This window comes from Toxorhynchites rutilus, chromosome 1 (genome assembly GCF_029784135.1).
Source record: "Toxorhynchites rutilus septentrionalis strain SRP chromosome 1, ASM2978413v1, whole genome shotgun sequence".
NCBI lineage: Eukaryota > Metazoa > Arthropoda > Insecta > Diptera > Culicidae > Toxorhynchites > Toxorhynchites rutilus.
The window spans coordinates 36930789-36951182 of record NC_073744.1 but is presented as its reverse complement, the minus strand read 5'-3'; the positions used below and the strand labels follow the sequence as shown (position 1 = coordinate 36951182).

Genomic DNA, 20394 nt, shown 5'->3' with positions numbered 1-20394 from the left:
ACAACCACAAAGAGTTAAATTGTGAAAGTTTGAACGAACATTTTTATTTTGTTTTATTCAATTACTTGGAAACGTAGTGCTGGCTCTGATTTAACTTATTTTCTATATTTTTTTCTATATTCCCTCGAAAATATATTATTATAACAGATTTTTTTTTCGCGGCGTGTGACGAGTGACCACAGTGCTAGTCGGAAAAAAATTCTTTTGACGAAAAATCCCCCGGCCAGAACGGAAAACGTATTAAAACGTTAATCATGGAGACGAACTACGAAGTGTACAGTTTACCCTAACTCAAGCTCATGAACAGAGTCAAAAATTACTGGGAAGTCGCTGCTAGTATTAAAATTTGTCAGAATTTCAGACAAAGTTAGCGTTTCTGGCCGAACTATTCTTAAGTGTGAATTTTGAAGTGGATCACATTAATTTGTATTTTTTCTTTCTCTGATTTTCTCCTGCACAGGTTGGCTACCTAAAGCTTTCCTTCATGGACTTGTCCGAGGTGAGCCCATTCACCTTCCGGGGGCTCACCAACGTGAAGCTACTCTCGCTGCAGGAGTCCGACCTCGGGGTCATCAGTGCCAACGCCTTCGACGGTCTCGATTACGTCGACACGCTCAACATTCTCAACAACAAGATAGACGCCATCCAGGAGCTGAACCTGACCCATACGAATCACATCAAAACGCTGCGGCTGCAGGGGAACCATCTGCTGGAGACGCCCGAACCGGGTAGCATCACTCTGGAGGGACTTGGTACGCTGCACGTGGTGGGTAATTATTTCCCCTGTGGCTGCCACATTCACACCCTGCTGGACAGCCCGCTGGCGAACGGTACCTATGGTAGCGGTGAAGATTTCCTATCGAAAAACTACTGCATCTCACCGCTCGAAGTCAACGGCCTGCAAATGAGCCAGATCGATATCTTCGCCATCGGTCGATGCCACGAGCAGGTGACGCGTGAGAATCTAGAAGCTTCCGGTGCATCCCGCCAGCTGCCATCCCTGTGGCTATTCTTCGGTCGAAGATCGGACCATCGGCGGCGGCCTCCCGCCGCAACCGACGGCAGCAGCCCGTGGCTCCGGTGGTGGAACCGAATCAATTATGCAGCCGTCGCACTGCATCTGCATGCTCTCGGCGGGTTGTTAGCATATTTTAAATATTTCAGACTCAAAATCAGTTGAATTTAATTGGCTCGCTGCGTCGGTTGTTGATTTCCAGCTGCTTATTGCAATGTAGCCTTCGAAACAAACAGACAGAGAGAGAAACTAGTTTTCAATAGTTTATGTTATCAAATAGCAAAATGCGAACGGTGCGGATGTATATGCGACTAGTATTTATGCTGAGACTGACTAATTTTTACGTTACAGTGGGAAATTGTGGAAAGAGCGTAACGAACATCAGCTGCGGAACGCATCGAATGCGTGTTATGACGGTATTTTTGGTTGCCATTAGATACGAGAATTGTTCACGTTTGCTCCATTTGAAATACATTGTAAGTTGGACGGCGAAGCAATTCATAGAACAAATGTACGACAAATCACCTTACACACGTTAGCCTGAAACATCCGACCTAAGCGCTGTAATTAGTGAATCTCAAAGAACCGAAAACCATAAACCCGGCGACCCCAAAAATTGCAGCAATACTAATTTATTCTCACCATAGCCAAAAACCACGCTTATCGCACCCCGCTTTTTACCGCCAACAAAATGCGAAATTATTGTTATTCTCCCTGTTCTGGAAAGGGAGCTGGATATCCGATGAGCTCTCAAGCTGTGCTGATATTAAACTATGCAACAGACTGGTTGGGTTATCCTGTGTTCCTCCCCTCCCATCCACCCATCCAACGTTCGGCAAACCAAATCAACTTGTTCTCGTTCACCAGAAATCCAAAACCCAAACCCCTCCTTCGGTGCTCGGGTTTTGCATCCCCGATGTTTCGGAGTGCTTTCCTCTGTCCATCCCCATCTCACTTTCATTTTCAAACAGCAGCAGCGCCACCAATGGTGGCAACGGGATGGGGAGCGATGCCGAATTTTGGTACTCATCCAGCATACACTGCCTCTGCCATTGCTTCAGCTGATGCTGCTGCTGCTGGACCACATAATAAAATATCCAAAACCGCTCCTATTCTGCATCCATTTTAATTAAAAACTGAATTTAAACTATGCGTTTCGGAATGCAACCTGTGCCTTTTTTGAGCGAGTAAAGCAGCAGTCAAATTAGATGGAAAAACTCGCCCCGTGTTGTCCGGAATCATATCCTGCCAGCACCTGCATCACCATGACCATGACACCACGGGGAGTGTCATTTCGCGCCCAGGTATTGGTAATTGGCTGGCGATAAAAGCAAAATCAAGTAATGCCGTAATGTTACACCGAGCGCACTGATCGCATCAGGTGCTGGAAGATGAACATAACACATATGTCCCGTGCCAAATTGACCGCTTTTTCGAGAAATAGGTTTCCTCGTGAAAAGTTGCTGACGCTGGGCGAGGTTATTCGGCAGAAGTGTACAAAACATGTGTATTGAATTGGTGAGAAATGGAAAATTTTAGCTCTGAAATTGAATATGAATTCAAATTGTTCGCTTCTCGTGGATTTATGTCAGCAAATCTGTGATTGAGATGATAATTGATTGTCAATTTACGGTTTTCATGTAGCTGAGTTGTGCATTCTCATATATTACATTAAATGAGCTCAAAAGTTTCATTAATTGTGCTATTCACCCAAACTGGTATATGTTTACTCAAGCCCGAGGCGAGTTTTTGTGCGATATATAATAATGAGTCTGGTTGATTCATGCTAAACAAATTACCTTTATTCATTCACAATCTTTGTACTTAACGCTACGAAAGATCGGATGAGATTGACCATTAACTAAACTCTTGTTCTCTAAGTATGGTTCTGCAGAATGCCACGCTGCTGGAGGTCTGTTACCTGCCATCTGGATTAGGATTGGGCGATCTTGGATCGATTTTCAGAAGATCGATCTTTTCCATTTCGATTTCCGATTTTTTGAATCGATTCATTGTACCCGAAAAAATCGCAAAGATCGATCTTTTGCTTTCGATTTTTTTCGATCCTAGAGTTTTTAGTACATCGATTTTAATCCCATCTGACAAATTTTATAATCATTTGAATAACTTTCGAGGATGTCAAATTAGTAATAGTGAATAGGATTGGTCTTTCGATCTTTTTCTCTCCGATTTCCGGTTTTTCGGTTGATGCTTCCTACTGAAAGAAAAAAATCGTGAAAATCTATCTTTTCTTCCGAACTTTCTGATCGTAGAAAACAAAATATTGTAAATTTGTTTTCCAGAGAACATTGATTCTTACCAAAAACCGCTTGACAAATTCATAAACATTGGATCCCTTTCAATGTCATTGAATTAGTGGTCGTAAATTTAGGAGAAGCAGTTTTGTAAGTTTGGTCATTACCAAACAAGTGGTCACAAGTTATATTTACACCATCATATTCACTAGGCTGACAGTAAAAATTGTGACGAAATGGGATGTTGACATCAGATCCGACTGAAGCGTTCTTTACTAGAACTGGGACTGTTGCCAATATTTCGACTAAATGCCAAGCGTATTAAACGATTTGATTCAACGGGATTATCGTCAGCGGAGTTCTAGATGAATATCGGTTGTTGAATTTCTAATAATAATTTTCAATTAATTTATTCAATTAAATAATTCCATGACGGTTCAAGATGAATGCCCTGCAAAATCCTTTTTTCAGCACTTTCCTGTTTTTTGTAACCTTCATTCTGAGAATCAAACTGAAATGCCTTTGATGTTTGAATAGAAATATAAAATGGTTATTTCATGTTTAAAGAAAAGACAATACTTATATAGAACAAGTAAATCAATTGGAAAAAGGCATTCGATTTTTCAAAGATCGATTCAGTAAAGATCGATTCTTTGGTACCGATTTAATCATTGGATCGATCCCTGCGCCGTTGAGAAAATCGATCCATCAAGATCGATTTTTTTCTAAAGATCGCCCAATCCTAATCTGGATACCCTCTTCTGTTGGTGTGCGGTCCGTCCGCTGCCTGCTTGGTGTTTGCCTGTTCGGTGTTTGTCTGCTCTTGTATCAATTGGCTGCCTCGTTATCCGGTACAGTCGGCCTACTAATACACAGCACTTGACAGCGTCAAACATGTCCGGGTCACAAATGCAATTTGCGACCACTGTCACTCGCGAGAACTCTCAAGCTGGTAATAATCAAGGCGCTTAGCATACTGCCAGGTTGGTCAAAATGTGACAACCACTCTACAGCCATGAATTTACAGGATGACATTAACACACTTCTAAGATAAAAAATAATGAATGAAAATTTACTTTTCTGTTTCGAATGAAAACAATATTACGTAATATTGAACTGGAATTGTGCCTGATGATGATTTTATATTATAATGGCGTGTTTTTGTAAATGTTGTGTGCTGTGAAATATGTTGCCAAATGGTTAAGAGAGCGTCTTGTTTTAAGTAATCGAATAACTTAAGAATCTCCATTCAAATTTTAAGATTGCAAAACCGCCTTTTTCAAATTTTCGCGATTTTGACGATTGTTTCTAGTTAAATATGATTAGCGAATGGGCGCACCTTGTTCCATAGATCAACCTTGATTGTTGTCAAAAGTTTCTCCGTCAAAGGAACAAAAGATTCTGTGACTCTGACTTTGTTATTTACGTTTCTGCTAAAATTTCCTTATGATTTTGAACGCTAGCACTGATTTAAGAAAAAAAATAGCTCGTTCATTTCATCTGCTTATTTTTACTTTTAATAACAACACTTTTCCTATGTAGTGGACTATTATAAGAAAAGTAACATACAGAAACAAAATCTGTGACGTCACAGATTTAAAAATTTTCTCACCTTCCATTTTCCATCTCGCTCTTGGCCGGGGCCTGGGTACAGTCCAAAGTACGTAGAATGAAAGGTAAGGGATATTTGCTGTGTATACACACGGAGAGCGCATGTGTTACACACACAACGAAGTTAGTAATACAAAATCCTCGACTTGTTCGAAGTTTTAAAGGTTTTTCAGTATTTCTCGATTTTAAAAGTTCTAAAAACCATAAAAAGTGCCAAAATCGCATGTCGAGCCGACGGTAAACACGATAGTGTACCGCTTTTCACTGCAAATATGGTTTATCGATTTCATACTGAACAGTTTTTGTTTACTTCAGCAAAATGTTGAAGTACCACGCCCCGCTATCCCATGCATTTGCTCGTTGGATCGGGAACGGGAACGACACTGCTTCGATATAACCTCTCCACACATTTGTTTATCGGTTTTGTATTATTTTTATAGTACAGGTACGAGAATTCTACTGTTTTAAGTTTTAAAACAATTAAGTAAACTGTTATTTCGTCATTTCGAAACATATTTTGAGACAGTTCTTGTGTTATAATTAAAAAAATTAAAAAATGCTTGAATTTATATCGACTCGTTCGATGGCTTAATCCTACTTTTGCTATTGACTTGGTTTGTTTTATTTATTGGTGGGTTAAGATTATACAGTGGTAACCAGGTAATTAATCACACTACAAACGGCAAGTGCCTGCTTACCAGATAACATAGCATTGATGAATATGAAAAATGTTCGTGGAATTTTGAAACCCTGATTTATGTGGCATCTACAGGGTATCCGTATCATACTGGTATTATACCGGTACTATCAGCAACTAATTTAGTTCCCCAATCACTCACGCAGTCTTTGAAGGAGCTGCATGCAACAGAGCAACTTGCGGTTCTACAGAAAGTGGCTGTTGTTGTTGTATTGAATTATAGAGACTTTGAGCTGTATGACAGTCATTAGTCTCTTTATTCGAAAGAATTCGCTGTTCATACGTGTTGGCTCTGTCCTTCCATTTGCCGGTTGATGCTTTGATTCTACTAAACTGCAGGTCCCTTTCACGATTCCATTCCGCCTCCCAAGTGAGGAGAATGGAAAAGTTCGTCCTTCTAATGAGGTCCATACCAGGTATACCCATACTGGTAATGGTGCCTCTCCGCCCTTCGTTAGCAAGCCGATCGGCTTCCTCGTTCTCCGGGATCCCGGTGTGACCTGGAATCCAACATAGGGTCGCACTACATCCTCTCAGCTGCTCTTCAATTTTTGGAATAATGGGGTGTTTGATATTACCACCCTCTACAGGTTTGAGGACGCTAACCGAATCCGAACAAACAACGACCCTATTAGCATCGGTGACGCTCTCTAATGCCAACTTAATGGCGAGAGCTTCACACGAGAAAAAGCAAAACTCACTGGGAACTCTCATGCTAGTCTCAAGGCGCGTCCACATTATGCCGATTAATGCCGATCGGCCTGTACCAGGCGGCATATTCGGTTCGTTAGGTAATGTGGACGCCCCATCGGGTTCACGAAGCCGAAATCCCATCGGATGCACGAAGCCATCACGAACACACGAAACACAATGTCATCAACGCTAATTTACTTCATTTCGTTTTGGTTCGACTTTCTCGATCCGGACCCACTTGTTTCGGGTTGGCTTCGGTTTGATTCGAGTCGGTTTTCGGCACGTCGGCAAGCCCGGGCGGTACGTCCACAGTTAGTCGGCTTTACCGGGCGGCCAAGGCCGATTGGCGTAATGTGGACGCGTCTTTAGCATTTCCGTCGAGTATCCCAATGGCTGAGGTGTCATCGGTGACGGACCGTCAGTAAAGACTATGCGTTTGTTAGCAAAGTCATTACGTAGGGTCTCGTTCACCGCCGCTTGCACCTTCTGGGGGTTATCCCCAGCCCTAACGAACCGTTTTATCCTCCAGCTTATGGTGGGAGGAACGGCATCCCAGGCTCTAGGAGAGCGTCGACTTAACCGCATGGGGCGAGGCAGTATCTCCCCCGTTAGGGTTTGATATTTTTGCGTGGCCCTAACACCGTATGGGGTATCAAGCGATAGGTTGGCTGGGCACTCCTCCCACCTGACTAGCGCATGGACCATCCTCTGCACACATACCATCTCGAAAGGTGGTTCACCTAGTTTCAGCGTTTTCGGCAATTTTCTAGCTGGAGAGGCAATCCCCAACTGCTACTTTGAAAGTTCTGTCGGTTAGAAAGCTAGCAAGGTATGCCATCATTCTTCCCGCAAAACCCTAGTTCGCAAGCGTTGCCAGAATATGACGCCGCCACACCTGGACAGAAGTGGTGATTCTTGGGACATGTAACATAGTACGCAAGTTCCTAAATCACTACAACTAAAAAACGACGATTGTGTAGACACTAATCCCCCTTTGCCATCCAAGAAGCCCGGGGTAGGTGAAAGTTCAATGCATTCCGAACCCAAGCACATCAGTGCCAAGCCACCTACAAACATTGCCGATTTCTGCGCCCGAATAAACTCTCCAACAATTTTATAACAACCATACGAACATTCCATAATTCAATAATGTTGTTTAAAAATGTATTCATTTGTACACCACATAGGGGCAGGGCGGCGGATGTGGACACGACGGGCAATCTCGGATCCGTGTTTCGCTGCGTCCGCCGGAATCCGACGCGAAAGTCACGAACAGTGATTTAAACACGCACATATACCGGACCGAATGCAACAATGCCTAAACCCGAAACGAACGAAGAACAGAAAAAATAGCCGTTCATGGTGGAAAAATAAATAAACGCCTGTGCCTGTCACCGACACAGGCCAAAAACCTGATCCGGACTCGAATGGTTGGCTTTGGCTAGGTCAGGCATGACGGGTCAGCAATTAATCAGCCATATAACTATTATGCGCTACGTTTCCATTTATTGATATATTCGAACAAACAAACAGAAAGTTCACGGCATAAAAAGCGTTATATTATGAATGAGTCAATTGGCAGGATAGGGTGAAGACCTGCATTAAACAACTCATCAAAAATCTGACGGATTTATTTCTCAATTATACACACAGAAGTAATTGACATGCGGTTTGCAAATGGTGACCGATTTCGCTATTTGTTAAAAAAGGACCCTATTGATGGAAAATTGAGAACAATTAGAACAGAGATCGAATTGTATATTATTGGTGCAAAAAAATCCTGCCACAGAACGGTTTCTAGTCCTAGGGATTAGGTAGGCGAATATTTTGGATTTCAATGCATCAATTGGAAAGAGCATAATTGATAATGCGAACTGGAAAAGCACATTGCGGGCTGCGAAATGGCAACGAAATATGAAATGTAGCAACGTGTAACAAATCCGCTTAGAAACTATTTCTGTTCATTGTCAAATGAACAATGTATGATTTCAGCCGTGCTCTGTGTTTGCCATTTGACGCTTCCAGCGAACATATTTTCGGTTTCATTCGATAGGGTATTACAAAATAAAATTCAGCAATTGATAGTTCACAAGTAAATTAAAAATAAAAATATCTACTCTCCGCTATCACATACACATAATATTCTATGACAGCTGAAGCAAGCTGTACATAAATTCTCACTTGCCACAGAAATTGCACCTTCATACTTTGTCCCATTTACACACGAGCTCCGGAAAAATAACTCCGGAAACTGGAAGCAATTTTAAATTGTTATTTAGTGCTAATAATGCTGCTGCCGCCACTGTTGTTCGTTACGCCCTCTTTCCCCGACCCGGAAACAATAGTTTCTCCGCTCCTTCAATGTTTTCACGAGACATGAAAAAAAATTTAATTCAACCTAAAACGCTTATGAACTGACGAAATGAATTTGCTCAAAGTATACCGACTATATTACGTATCTTGTTAAATGTTATAAAAATTGTTGTTTCGTTTGCGTTATTTTTCACTCGCCCCTCGGTGAAGGTAATTATGCATCTGTGTGAAGGTGCGAAGGGAAGCATATTTATATTACTCACGGTGCCGGGATCAGGATTTAGAATAATTTCGACTAACTTTAGTGACGTTTGTGAATGAGTATGATTCGGGTTTCTATTGCGATACTGGTGTATTCGGGTATTAAGTCGAGAGGGTATCACAGCTTTTCAACTTCAATTTGTTATTTTATTTGTTATCATTCCATTAACTAATTTATTATTTTTTTCATTAAAAAGGATATAGTTCCACGTTTATGATCTCCTTTTTACTCTTAAAAACACTTTCCAACTTCAGTTTACAATGAGGTGTAATATTATCACGCATTTACACAACAACACCTGTGGCTATGTGGATAGCGTGGTCGTGTAAAACAGCCTTGCATTCCAGCCGGCCTTGTTTTGATCCCCGTTGACATCGTTTGGACCATTTTTTGGGTTCAATCCCAAGCTGACGTTCAGTCTGAGAGAAAGAGATGTCTGCTCCCATACGTATAAACTTTTTTTTTTCGAAAAATCATTTCGAATTCAGCACACGAAAAATCATTTCTTCTGTCGAAGATGCAATGTTTTCTGCCAACGCTTGTTTGGGGCCAATTTTGAAAGTGATAATATTAATTTAGCATTTTCTTTAAAACACTAGTTCTCGGTATATATTTGACAGAATGTATGTAGTTGTCGGGAGGCTGGTGAGCATGCCTCATATGAAAGAACTTCCCATCCAAATGATTCAATCATTTTCTTGAGCGGTTTTTCGGTGCTTGATAAAGTATTATTACTCCGTGTCTCCGTGAGCACTTTTCCTTTTCGGCATTTCCCAAATTTATTGATCAAATCAACTAAAACAACGGAAAATGTAACTGGTCTTATAGAAACTTGACACCTGAAAAATACAAAAACATTCGTTTACGCTCAGCGCTTGCACACACATATGAAAATCATGCAGTGATATAAATTGAAGCATTGTTTGTTTACAATAACACAAAGCAGCAAGATCATCACCTGGTCTTATAGAAGTTGGACAGAGTATATGCTGCAGAGCAAAAATTGTGTTGTTTTGAGTTGTAATCCGTTGCTAGATGTCAAGACAAAACAATGTTGCCAATAATCCATCCTTGTGAGGATTACATTGACTGTTAGAGCAATTTGTTGGGAAATTTCGATTTAATATTTAAATACCTGGTTTGTCACAACATGTTTATTGTTAGTCTGTATATGTAAAGTATAAACAATATGGTAAATGACTTTATTCCCGTTTCCACTTAACGGTGAAAAAGAACTGAACGGCACGTCATTGAACTACGTTTTACGAGTTATTGAAGCGTCAAAGATAATAATGGTTTTCAGGCAGAATGTACATCTTTCAAATAGAAAATTTGAATGAAAATTATCTTCTCCGTATCAAATAAGCGTTCAATGTGAATGGAAAATTTTGTTTCCTTCATATGGTAAAATAAAATCTTACGATAACTGTATCTGGAGAAAAATGTATATTATAATGGTAGGTTTCAGTGGAAAACCAATTTCGTATCCAGATGTCGACATCGCATCTGGATACGAAACATCGAACATTTCAGTTATTGAACAGACAAACGATGGGATAAAAAGAGGAAAAATTATTCCTCTCGCGATCGATAAAGTTCTAATATGTTCGGTAAAATTGAAATATTTTTGAAAAAAATGTTTGAAAAAACATCGCAGTATAGAATCGCCTGGTTCGTTTGATACATATCACAGTTAGCCGGTACAGTTTAAACATATGAGATTGAGATGTGGTTTAGCTATATCTTCACTTTTTTTTATCAATTGTGAATGTGTCATTTGCAAAAAAGTTATTGGAATAGATCCTTCTTTTAACACTTTCTCGACCGCTAGCCGATTCTTCGGCTTTTCGATTGCCAATGCTTCTCGATTGCTAGCCTATAAATCGGCTTTTAGCTATCGACGGTGTTTGTGTAGTGATTTGTTGTTGTTCATGGCATAACTACCTTCTTTATGTAAAATATATGCAAAATAAAGTTTAAGTTCAGTAACAGGAATAAGCGTTACACGATATCTTACACAAAATTAGCTGGTACTGGGAGTAAATGTGCGCGAAACCGAGCCAGTACTTGGTAGATGGCGACCTCAACGTCAATCGGTCGAAAAAAGTACGAAGAAGATTTTGATTGCTCCAACCATGGAGCAATCAAAAAACTTTCTTAAGGCTGGAAGCTAATTTTAAAATTTCCATATTCCCCTTTTTAAAACCTTTTCAATCTGCGAAAGAGTTGGCGTTGGTTCTTTGCATTGTACTTGTTCAAGACCTGAAACAAATGAACTACGATGTTTAAAGCCTCTCTAATCCACAAAAGGAGAAGTTGGAAGAAGCAATTTCTCCAGTGCAAGCTGTAAGCAAACGGTCTTTCTCAAGACCAATATCCTAAACCTGAGCTATTAACGTTGAAGCTAGTGATCCCCGATAATCGTTCGATTAATCGATTAATCGAATACTTCCTACAGAAATCGATTATTAATCGAACGAATACTGCACAACCAATAATCGAAGCGAACGAATAATTTACGTCGATTAATCGATCCAAACTCAGAGAGAAAAAAACGTACGGCCGCTGCAGTTTTATCGTGAAAACAAATCATTATCTTTGACGCTCCCCTAAGTTCGTAAACGAAGCTCAATGCCGTCAACGTGAATTGAGCTTCGTTTACGACTTTTGGGGTGAGTAAAAGATAATAATTGATTTTCAGGCGGAATGAACACTTTTTTGATTCCATATTTCTAGCAAATGGGAAATACTAATTATTTCTCTCAGTGTGGCGATTAATCGATTAATCGATTATTTGGGTCGATTAATCGTATCGAATAACAAACTGCTGAAAACTATTCGATTAGCTGATGAACGATCAATTTCAAAAATCGGGGATCACTAGTTGAAGCCTCTTTCAGCCGAAGGATCTGTCGTTCGCGTAAATATTCCGAGTCACCAGCAGGGCTGCCGAATTAATTTACCAAAGAGTTATTTTCAAATTTCGATTCATCCACTTTCAGTCCCGTGTCGGTTCCTAGGGACTGACGTTGCGCTTTTCGTTAGAAAAATGTTGATCACTGGGACTGACAGATACAGATACAGACAGATACAGATTTGTATTCGAATGTGACTACTTCCTAGTCAAATTTCTGACTGTTTGTATTATACACAATGAATATCTTTAGAAGCGGGGACCGACACTGATATTGTTCAAATGCTCTTGCTGCGGGCTGAATGGAAAGCGTAGCGAGAACAATTTGGGGCCAGATTCTTTCATCATTAAGCACTCACATTGAGGCACGGTCCCACATCACGTAACGCTGAAAACACTCCCAACAATGCTAGTCTTTTGGCAAAAGTAACATATTCCCAAGACTCTTACGTTGCCATCATCCCTTCGACCAAAATAATACCAGCTCGCATATACACTGACTTGCGAGCACCAGTATTCATTCATCTGTAAGTTGTTTTTGATTTTGACGTAGGACTATGTATTCCATTTCTATATCGGGCTGTAAGTTCAAAGTTTCGAAAACGAGAGCGTTACGTTTGGGGTTCAGGGTTGTGAACATGAATATCTCCTTGCCGGCTGAACGGTTTGATATGATAATCACTTCGTTCGAAAGATCGAATATCTAAGAATAATATAATTGTTACTTTTTGATCCAAAACTTGTTTCAATAATTCATACAGTGCTTCGGGAGGGAACTATTGAAATCACAAAAATATGTATATAAACGGGAGCCAGCTCTCAAATTAACTTCTACAGAAAAACCTGTTTATGTGCGGTTTTTTTTGTGCGATTTTTTTGTGCGGTATATGAAAAGAAGCATATTTGATGAAGTTATCGTCCATTTAGTTTCAACATGGTCGGTCTTGACTTACGTTTTCGCACGATTATGGCAATCTCCACTAGATATTTTTTCACTGTCTAGCTTGTTGCTTCGACCAAAACCCACAACAAAGTGGCCACCTTTTTCTCCGTCTTCTGCTTCAGCTTCAGCTGCAGTTTACGATCGCGTAGCACTGTCGGACGACCGAAACCAGACTTCCGTTCAATGCTCTCATTCTTCTCCGTGAGTCTAAGGATATTATAGATACCGGAACGGGCGTGTCCAGCGGACTCAAAGTACTTGACGATGTTCACTTTCTTTTCAACGGAATGGAGCAGTTTCCCCATAACTTTCGCAGTTCAACTGATAGCGCTGTCCAATTTATTTTAAAAACTCATAGGTTACTACGATAGACGATGCACAAGTGACTTCATCGCTCAGGTGTAAAGGTGAACGCATGAAAAAATATGGTAAAATTTGTTTATTTTTCTGCGCAAGCGTTATACGGAAGCACCACGTACCACGCGGAAGAGCCCTCAAATAATTCTATCATTATTGATTTTGCATATTCATTTGTTCATTTTGTCTTGTTTGTCAATATAGCAACGATTTGTTTCGTTGGATTTATCAGTGCTGCGATTTTCTCTCGACTCTCAAAATACTGATTTGACACCTTTCTGGGTGTCACAGTAAAAGCCACTAGAACCTATTCCAATTATGTAAATTACTGTCTGAGGCATATAACGGTAGAGGAGAAATTCGCCACAAGAACGGATCTGACCTTATTTGTACATATCGCATAAAAGACGGAAGGTGTATTGCCAAATACCGGCTATGCAATACCGAGGAAACTGGAAAGAAGGAAGTGACGCCGACTCCGAAATATAGAAGATTTATCACCTTTAGTCAAATTATATATATATATATATATATATAAATATAAGAAACAAAGGAATCAGAAATATGGAAATCAATGCAATTAAAAAAACTGACTGCTACACAAACATAAGTGTGATATGAGAGAAAAAAATGTAATTATTGTAAAATAAGATAACGATGTAAGCAAAAGAACGAACTCGATACGATGTACAGGTCCAAATGCGAACCGAGGTTTAACAAGCATTGTAACAACCGTACGACTCAATATTTGGAAATCACTGCCAAACCAGTTAATATTAACCCCTCCATGCACCCTAGGGGAAAGTGCGCGTGGGAGAACACGAAATCAGAAAAAAATTCAATAAAACATACAAATTGTAATCACATTATATCTGTGTTGGCCTCCATTCCCATCCACCAGAGGCACATTCCGTCTGCGCAAATTTAATATTATTTAAATAATCTTCTCTTCCTGGCAATTGAAAAAAATATACCCTCAAAAATAAGGAAATCAGTTTCGTTTATTTTCGACCGGAATTAATTATGCACTACGAATGAATCATCCATAAATTATCTACGTACAAAAGGCTCGGAAAATGAGGAAGCGATCGCATAACTGTAAATAATATTTATAGGGCATAAATTCCAAATAAGGTTATATACAAATTGTTTCGCTCAAACCCAAATTAAAATATTTATATCATGCATAAAACACATTCACACAGCACCCACCCGCACACACATACGCAAGAGATGGGATGGGATGAATCCGGAGGCACACTGGCCGTCTCTCCGTCTCACTTGCATGTATCATTTTGAGTATGTGAACAACATAGATCCAAGAAAAAATACAAGGAAAAGGAGGGATTACCGCAATCAATGTTTCGAGGTCTAAAATCTAAACTGGACTGATTACCACTTGTAGGTGTATAGTTCGATCGGGAAACAGCAAATCGATTGTACAACAAAAATCGACGCCGCCATACTCATCACCATCATCATCAGCTGCAGCAACGTCGGCGTCGTCGACGTCGGCAAAAAAAAGCTTCAACAGGACCGCGCCTGTCAGCTGCAACCATACTCCCCCCAAACATAAACCTCTGTGCACGAATCGTCCAATTTGCGTTCGTTATCAATCATTAATTATTCATTCATTACCCACGACTGTCGCCGGCTGGGAATGTTTGAAAGTTGCAGTGTGAAAAGTTATGATATATACATGAAATATGAACTTCCACCCTTTTGCAGGCTTTTTAAAGGCTTTTTTTTACACATGTTTGCTTAACATGACACACTTAAAATTTATATTATCTTTACTTTATATCTTGGTATATATTTAGTTACCTGAATATTGGATAGGAGTTTTTCCTTCCATATTAGTTTAGGTTTTTATGTTGTAAAAACGTGAAATTAAAACCATTTCTATTGCCTCAGTATTCACGATCCACTATTCACTGCCCGAATCTACTATGTGTACATTTTTGAACAGGTGATCTACAGTATTCAGAATTATCATAAAACGTCTTACGCTTAGTTTTTTTCATTCATAGCATTTTGCTAGTATTTTTTAGGTGTTTAGCTACTTTCACTGTTTTTATAATTTTTGTAGTTACACAGTCTTCCTAATGGTCATCATCATACCACTATTTATAGAGACGCTGTTTGTGCTGTTTCATTAATGAACATCATAAAATGAACATTCAATCGACAGCCGAACTTTAAAATGTCGTATGACTACTCGACACTTGATGAACGTCAAATGAATAAATCATTTGACGCTCATCGCTCGATCATTAAATAACAGTGCTCACGGAAAACGTTCACCGCAAAACCCGAGGAAGGAATCGTCTGATTTAAGTCGTCTTTGTTTTGTTGAATTCTTCTGTACTCATTAATTATTGTTGTGGAGTTAAAATTCGGGAAATTTTCGGACAACTTCTACTACAGACTTTATCTCTGAGGGAAAGGCTAGGATTACACTGCTCAGATGCCTTGCCGGCTCACACGTAATATCCAACCGGAACACAAGGATGAATGCTTGCACTATCGGAGTTAATTCCCGCCTCTCCTATGAATTGGACTCACGGGCTTCCAGACGTTCATGGCCGCGGCCCATCCGTCGGACCGTCCCATTCTAGCGCATTACGACTCGGTCAGTGTGAGAGCAGCAAAAAACTCGAAAAGACTGACATACCCGTGAATTCAACAAATGTGCGCACCTCCAGATAGCACATTTATATGGATACCGGGTCACTGTTGAACACCCGGAAACGATGAAGCGGATCGTTTCGCATCATCGTTCCAACGGCATTTAACAAATCTAGTCACGTCAGATGTCTTGAAGGCGTGGGTGTCAAAACTTATCCAGGAAAAATGTGCCCGATAATCGTACGCCGTTCGTCAACGTGGAACCCGAGAATTCTTCCTACGCAAGATAAAAACGGCAACTACCAAGTGGAAAGATCCCCGGGTCATCGCTAGTTGCTAGATTGAGAACCTGCGTTTGCCTAAAACATGGGCGGAAACAGAGATAGGTTCCGGATATACGAAGTCTGTACAAAAAGTATCGCGACTTTCGAATTTACGTGGGTTACGTATATTCGATTCTATATTTTTTTTTGTGGCATTATGTTGGTACTCATGTCTCTCACTTATGCTGACAAGTACGGCAATTTTGAATGTTCAGTTAATTATTGACAATTGCTTCGATACACGTGTTTTGGTTCATCTTCGATGTTTGCCTATTGCCTATCTCTAGAGAAATCTCTTCGTAGTGCTGAATCAAAATCGGCTATGACTATGGAAATGCTTAATGAAATGGGATAGCTAGCTAAATTAGAGCATAAAAATTCAACGTCAACCAATTGCAAGGAAGGGAAGCCATTCATCACATAAAAGTCTTCAGTTTTTTTTGGCGACTTCATCATTGAAATGTAGATCCTTATTCCCGAATACACTACACGTGAAAACAACGTGTAGTGAGTACAACCTTATTTCGGATTACACGCCACTGTAAATATTTGGTTGAATTCATTATCAATACATCGAGTTCATCCAACGATGTTATTCTGGTTTACACTTCCCGCTCTCTTTTGTGTAAACAGCGATTCCTCGTGCTCATCATAATCGCCGATCATACACTCTCCCGAAAAGTTGGTATATATGACGAGCTTTTTGGTAAATATTACCAATATTTAGTAAATTTTTGCAATATGAATTCTTCGTACATATTACACGATAACAATGGTAAACAAATACAACAAAACGTTGGTTTAACATATACCCTAAACATGTTATGTTAACCCAACCTTTATGCATATATTGTTTTGAATTTATTGAGCTTTTGTATTCATCTTTATTCATTTATTGAACTATCTAAACTATTTAAATTATTTATTTAACTATCTAAACTATCGACATCTGATCCTGCATCGATTGAGTCTGATCCACGACTACATATTAGGAAAAAATATACAATTATTACTACAAATAGATGCGACAGACTACTCAATTCTCACCATTATCATCTCCCAGGACCAGCGTGTAATTACTTCTCAGCCAAACACATTCCGGAGATATCATGAAGCTGACGAAACCCAGGAGGCATTAAGTGAGGCTAGCTCTATACCCCGTTCCAACATCGACTTGACGCGCAGCGTCCGTGGATACGAAACCTGCGGCGTGACGAGTCCGGAAAACATCCAATTGATCGAACCACCGATCACAATCGTCTTCAAAACGTTTATGAAGTTGTCCATGACCAAATCCAACAGCATAAACGTAGAACTAGGACTCGACAGGGCTCAATTTTGTGTATCGAAGTACCCAGATTACTTATTATTGAAGTAATGTTTCGCATTCTCCCGCAGCAGACGAACACAAATCATTGCTATCCAGTATATATCAATATTAATTGAAGAACATAAATTGAATTGATTTTCACGAATATTACTTACCTGTCCCGAATCTGAGTCAATACGACCTTCTTCTGTGAAGAAATCAATATCGGAAAGTAGTGCCGTGCAACTCAATTAACAACTCGGTAATTAGGCTAATAAAGTTATATTTACATTTTCTACCACAAAGTAAAATGAATCAATCGTTGGCAGGGATGTGTATTGCATCTGACATTCGTTTTACAACGATTGGTAATGTTTACAGAAAATATGTACATTCTACTGTTTGCATTACAAAAAATTTGGAAGCTTTTTTTAGTAATTCATTTTCTGGGTGTATCGGCAACTCGAGGATAAACAAAACCTAAGACAACAAAACCTGAGACAACAAAACAAAATACAACTGACGTTCCTCTTACGGTGGGCATAGACTAGTGATATATTCATGTGAAGAAATAAAATGAGATTAATAGAAATCGCATTAACCGTTTACACTAGCGCGAACTTATATACTGAATATATTCATATTTACGGTGAATTTATTCACCTGAAGTAGAACTGTGTCCAACTTTAGTGATTTCTCACCAGTGTGAAATTCACCAGCGTTTACATATGCCTGAATTTATTCTATTCATAGTGGTTATATATATATATATATATATATATATATATATATATATATATATATATATATATTTTCGTGTAAATAAATCCATTTATAGCTATAGATCTCCCCAATGTAAACGCGCCATTAGAAATGACATTGAAATGAACACAGGGTCATTTTGGCATCCACTCCGCTTTCTACACAGAGTTCATTTTTACACTTCACGATCGGTGGAAACGCAAAAAAGTGAAGTGAGATAAAAGCGTAGTGGGAACATAAGTGTAAGTGGATACGGGAATAAGGCCCCGTAGTATAAGACCGTGGTGGCAATTTGAATAGTAGCTCCGTAGCTTTGTTCATCGGAAAGGTTCCTCAGCGACCGTAAAAGGATTAAGTGAAGTGGAGTTAAACAAAGAAAATGTTAGAATCGACGGTGCTAAAGTCATTTTGTAATGAAAATTCACTGCGAGCGATGAAGATCGTCTTGACTCTCGTAATAACAACCTGATGTTATTTACAGTAGAGAAGGTGCCTGAGTGCAGGTTTTCCGAAATTCATGCTGTTGCTATTTTCATTGAATATACTCAACAAAGTTCACGCGTCATTGAGATGATTGAACGAAACTCTTGTGCTATGTTCGTCATGATAAATATGATACTGTGTTTCAGCAAAAGATAATTCATTCGACACTGGGAAAAAGTTTCGTTGTGAATAAATTTTGATAATTTATGGCACTGATTAGGATGGGTAATGTCTGCAATATACCGTGTTCAAAATGCTTCTGATGATTCCATAAACGCCAGATAGATTCAGGACGCCCATCTTGTAGTTTTTCAAATCTTATCAAAGCAAATGTCTTTGTTGATATTACATGTTCATAAAATCTCTCATTTCTCTTATCTTCTCGTTGACTTCTCTCACCTATTCATTTGACAGTCGACATCGAAGTTCAGTGTTACATCATTTTTATCATTGTGTCATTGTGTGTCAGGCATTTTTCATTTAAAACAAACAATTTCCTCTTCTGCTCTCATAAAAAAACAAGCTCATTTAATTTCATTAACTAGGTGGTTTTTACTGTTCCAGTGGATCAACCAATTAGCCAACCATTCTCGCAATTAAACAAATTAATTAATAATTTACCACGACCACTAGGCTAGCAAAAACTATCACCACTGCTGAAACTGTTCTTTCAGCTACTATAATTGCTAATAACGTTCTGCTTTTTTATGTTTGTATTGGTTTGGTTTCACTGCCATCGTGATTTACACACTTTTGAGTTAAGTTCAGTACTCACAAAAGCAGGCAACTTTTATCAAAACCAGCTGGCGACAGCCAAACAGTGAACCCCGAAAACTCTTTCCGCGGGATACATCGCGAAACAGGAAACCGCTCACCATTACCGAAAAGCTCCCATTAGTAATCAAACTATAGTACATAGAAAACTATTAGCCAATACTAATTCACACGAACAAAAGAGCACACTATCGACTTGGCGGGAGTGAGAGAGCAAGAGTAAACAAAAGGAAACCAAAAAAATAGCATTATTACAAACGAGTAAAAAAAAAACAAACAAATGCATCTTATGTATATCACACAAATAGATAAAAAAAAGTATGACGAAAACAAAACAAAAGAATGACCGCGGGAAACGAACGCAACACACACCGCATTGTATAAACAATGGAGAAATGTTGATAACCGGCTACAAATTAATTTAATTGTAATTTTATCATGTGGTTGTAGTTAAATAAATTATGACGCAGTTTTTGTACGAAAGAAAAAAAAGAAATGAATATATTTCCGTGGGTTATTTCATTCCAATATCACACCATTATTATCTGTGCGAAAATTCATTATGAGGTTTCAATGAGGGGCGTGGGCGCTAGGGTGCGGGTATGAAACATCATCATTGTTACCACGCGGCTGCGTTGGTCCTGATGTGACGTGCCAAGCTCTGACCGCAGAACATTTTATGCCGTTTAATAATAATTGATCCGGTTTTGGAGGGGGGGGGGTTAAGCAACCCTAGGAGCATGCCGAGCTAGGCGTTTGTGGTCGCGGTCATCATCATGGTTCCGGGAGTGATGGGCAACACTGTTATCACAAAGATACGGTATGAATCAGCGGAATTTTTACGCTCCGAAACGCTTTGATGGCAGGAATAGTTTAGGCGACGATCTGATTTATTGGAACCAGCTACGGTATGAAAATACTTGAATAAGTTGACACATATATCTTTGGTCTCATTCAACCAAATGTGGATACCGTGTGCCTATTAAGTTGGCGTACCTAATTAGTTCGTATACTCCCATACTTCATCTGGGTTCCACGCCGTAACTACCAAAACC

At 39.4% G+C, this 20394-nt stretch overlaps 1 protein-coding gene across 1 annotated transcript in view; it reads left to right on the top strand.

The window, feature by feature from the left end:
• Window positions 1–19817, top strand: part of LOC129775239 (chondroadherin) — a 157810-nt gene extending 137993 nt beyond the window's left edge. The window contains exon 5 of the mRNA XM_055779718.1: window positions 461–19817. Coding sequence (XP_055635693.1) covers window positions 461–1180 — 720 coding nt within the window. The 3' untranslated portion in view covers window positions 1181–19817. The remainder of the gene's footprint in view (window positions 1–460) is intronic.
• Window positions 19818–20394: the final 577 nt, after the last annotated feature.